Source organism: Episyrphus balteatus, chromosome 2 (assembly GCF_945859705.1).
Source record: "Episyrphus balteatus chromosome 2, idEpiBalt1.1, whole genome shotgun sequence".
NCBI classification, from domain to species: domain Eukaryota; kingdom Metazoa; phylum Arthropoda; class Insecta; order Diptera; family Syrphidae; genus Episyrphus; species Episyrphus balteatus.
Genome location: NC_079135.1, coordinates 57,804,250 through 57,808,337, shown reverse-complemented (window position 1 = coordinate 57,808,337; position 4,088 = coordinate 57,804,250). Strand labels below are relative to the sequence as shown.

At 29.7% G+C, this 4,088-nt stretch overlaps 1 protein-coding gene across 1 annotated transcript; it reads left to right on the top strand.

Annotated features, from left to right (window-relative positions):
* Nucleotides 1-2,179: 2,179 nt before the first annotated feature.
* On the top strand, nucleotides 2,180-3,822 carry LOC129909448 (uncharacterized). The gene is made up of 2 exons (XM_055986529.1): nucleotides 2,180-2,202; nucleotides 2,269-3,822. Exon 2 carries the CDS (start codon nucleotides 2,749-2,751, stop codon nucleotides 3,820-3,822), a length of 1,074 nt encoding a protein of 357 aa, XP_055842504.1. The 5' UTR covers nucleotides 2,180-2,202; nucleotides 2,269-2,748.
* The last annotated feature ends 266 nt before the right edge of the window (nucleotides 3,823-4,088 follow it).

Below are 4,088 nucleotides of genomic sequence, written 5' to 3'. Positions count from 1 at the left end.
ATCCTTGCAATTTTTTTCAATGTGACTTTCGAGTCTCTGAGGTCAATGTACGTTTGAAAAAAATAGTGGTATTGAGTGTCCATTTTGGCTGTCAACAAGTGTAATTTTCTTTAGTTTAATAAATGTTAACATCATTTTTCGTCGGACTTGTGCACATTTATGTATCATAAAAACCTTATTCAAATAATAATCACATTACCTTATATTTTTATGTTGTAATACTAAATCTTCTTTTAACAGTTTGCGGAATCACGTTTGAAAGACTCCGATACCTCAGTAAGGAAGATATAGATAAAATTTTTCCTGGGAGAGAAAATATAGGTCTTCAGGTGGAATTCAAACATAAGCTGTTTTCATGGAAACTTAAAAATGTAATTACTTAATTGCAATATTTATGGGATATATTTTTTTAATGCAAACTCGGTGTGTCAGGTTTTATGGAAATATTTTTGAATGTTTAAAGTCTAACTGTAAATAATCATAATAATAAGCGTAATATTCAAAATAAACGCATTTGAATTTTCGAAATATATTCATGTCTGCACAGTTCCATTTTTTTTTTAAGAATTGGGATAAGGAATACATGTATTTTCTGTTTAAATTTTGACATATCGGGTTTGTGTATTATCACAGATTTTTAAGTCTTGTCTTAGTACCTATTTACTTTTTTTAAAATCTGTTTTTTTTTTTTTGTAATAAAATTAGTTCCCCGAAGAAATACCAACAGCAACCACAATATCCTGTCATTCAAATGTTTGCAGTTGGCTAAAAAAAAATGAGACTGGGCCTAGTAGCAGTAGTGCTCCACAGTCCAGCTATTCAATAACATCGAACAGCTCCGAACTTTTAATAAAGCAAATCACGGTACATACATTCATTTATCCAAACTTATTTAGATTCACGTTGAAATGGGTAGTTTCACAAAAAAAAAAGTTTGACCTCGAAATGTTCAAAGCTATATTTCGTTCCGTTTCTGCGTGAACCACGTATCTACACAGAAAATTTTGTTCAGTTCTTAAAAGAAATATACATTTTTCTTTAAATTAAAAATATAAATTGAACAAAAGGAAATGAAGTTGTGTTTAAGACATATTGATTGAGTTGTTTCTTAACTAAAACCCTTGTATCTATTCTTTCTGTAAGTTTGAGAGCAATGTTTAAGAGAAAAAACAAATCTTTAAAAAAATGTATTTACGAGGTTCAAGCAGAAACGGGACGATTTGTTCCTTTTTTTGAAAAATTCACCATCAAAATGTTACTAAGATATGCTTTTTTTAAATAATAAAAAAGTGATGAGAGTTGTTCCCAAATTCAATTATAAAATACAGCTTTGTGTTGTGATATTATCCATTTCAAAGTGCGGTGCGAAAGATACATAATATGATGTCTCTATTTAAATATAAATTTTTACATTAGCATCTACGGGAAATTCTAACAGCATCATTTGCTGGACAGGGCTTACTGGCTTTCTACAAAAAACATAATAAACTGGAAAAAGAAAACAGAAAAATTCTTGTGAATACCATCGTTGAGTTTTTTTATGACTCCACAAAAGATATATATAATGCCCCAGGATCGAAACATTTAGACAAAATAGCCGATCAAATAGTTGAATTATTCCCAACCGAAAAGAAGGATATTTACTTCATTGCAAGACAGCCGCACGAAAAACCAAATCCAAGCGGGCTTCTGTTCAACAGGTTTAATAATATTAACCGGAACAAACGAAAGCGTCCGGTAGACCAAACATTGGATACAAAAATTTTAAAAGTTGACACAGAAGAATTTAAACCTGAGATTCAAAATGTTTCATTAAAAAATAAAATGAAAATAATGCAAAATTATGAGGACGAAGCACTCGAATATTGGAAGAAAACGTACGCTTACCTGCGCTCAGAAATATTAAAACTCAAGAATATATCTGAGATATTTGAGGAATACCCCTTTTTTAAGCAGGCCGGGGGAGAAAAATTTGTAAGATTTTAAAAATTATTAAAGATTCGATTTTTGTTTTTGAATTCTAACAATCCTATTTATAGATTGACTTTGACTTCGAAACTTTGTATCCATCCCATCAGTTCGACCTCATAAATATTTGGAGTGAGATTGAAAAATCTCTAAATACGTTCTACGGAAAACACATTAAGGACAAGCAGTATAAATTATTATATGAAAAATGATCTTTCAAAGATATTGATAAAAGTAAATTTAAAAAATATCTTTACTCAAATTCATACAAATCAAAATAATTAATTTAAATAATTTCAGACTCCAAGGATTGCATTATGGTTATGCTGTTGAACACCGTCTTAAAGCCGACGTCGAGAATTACAATAAAAAATCAGGCAAGTACATCCGTTAAAAAAACAACTATCAGTGATGCAATAAATAGTTGCATAGTGCATATTCATACACTCAATGACCTACAAAGAACACGCGAGGAAAAACTTAAATTTTATATGGAAACAAAAGGGACAATCCAACCATATATGATCGTAATTGGTGAGGATATAACTAAGTTGGCTGAGTTTTATGTAGTAATTGGAGAATCAATTTTAAAATTTACATCTTTTATTGCTGCTTTCGACATTTGCTTTAAGGCGTTTCACGTTTTTGAATTGTGCTATCCAAAGGAGTCTCAGTTGCTTTGGCTTTTTGTTCAAAAATTTATTTTTAAAATTAAAACAGTTCATGATTTTAAAAGTTCAGTATTAAGTGAATTTTTAGAAACCTTTAAAAATTATTAAAATGTTATGTTTCAAATGTCTATTTGATTTCGAGACGTTGGCAGGCCTTGTTACACATTTTAGATTAATTCATGGGTTAAATTCAACAGATATTTATTCATGTATATATGACAATTGCAATCAATTATTTTCAAACTTATCAGCTTTTAAAAAACATACAAAAACAATTCATTTAAAAATTAAAAATCCAGTTAAACTCCCAACTTTAAATTCAATCAATCATTCTCATTATGTTTTAGAAACCGTAGAAGGCAATAGTGAGCCAATAATTGCACCGTCAACATCATCTGTGCAATCTCACATAAGCTTTTCTCCAATTATTCCTGAGTATTCATCTCTTAAAAAATCAATATCTTCTTGCTGTGAAGAATTTTCCTTAAATTTGCACACAAACAATAATTTTACCAGGAAAGATGTTATTCAAATACAGGAAGGCATTACTAAAATTACTTTAAATATAATCAATAGTATTAAAACTAAGATTATGAATTATATTCCAGACAAAGAAATGGATGATCTTATAGAGTTTTTCGATTTTTGTGGAGAACCGTTTTCAGATATGAAATCTGAGTATAAACTTTTCCAGCGAATTCTGGATTCTAACAAATTTGCAAAACCCCAAATGTTTACTATCAATAACGAAGTATCTGAAATAATCTTACAGGGAAAACCAACACTAGATGCAAGTAATGTACAAGGTTGTATAATGCCAATTGAATTTCAGTTTCGTAAGTTTTTTGAGCTTCCTGGTGTTTTGAATCAAACACTTAACAATTTAAATTTATTATTAGCTGAAAGTGATATAACACATTTAGTGAATTCATCTTGTTTCAAAAATACGGCTGTTATCTATGCTGGTAAAACTATTATACCATTTTTCTTATACTTGGATGATTTTGAGATAAATAACCCATTAGGTAGCCATGCTACTGTCGATTCAATTTGTGGTGTATATTACAGTTTCCCTACGTTACCCCAACATCTTCTCTCGAATTTAAAATATATTTTTGTAGCAGCTTATTTTAAGACTAAAGAAAAAAAATATACGGCAATGATCCATTTCTTCGGCCTTTGATAGAAGTTTTTAAATCATTAGAACAAAATGGTATAGTTGTTCAAAATGAAACTGGTTCTCATCAGATTTTTTTCGTTTTATCTGCAGTTCTTGGCGATAATTTAGGCCTTAATGATATTCTTGGATTCACAAGTTCATTTAACTCAAACTATTACTGTCGTTTTTGCATAAGAGAAAAGAGTGAAATGAAACTTGACTGTGTAGAATATCCTGAATGCTTAAGAACTGAAGAAAATTATAATGAAGGGTTGAGAAAAAATGATGTT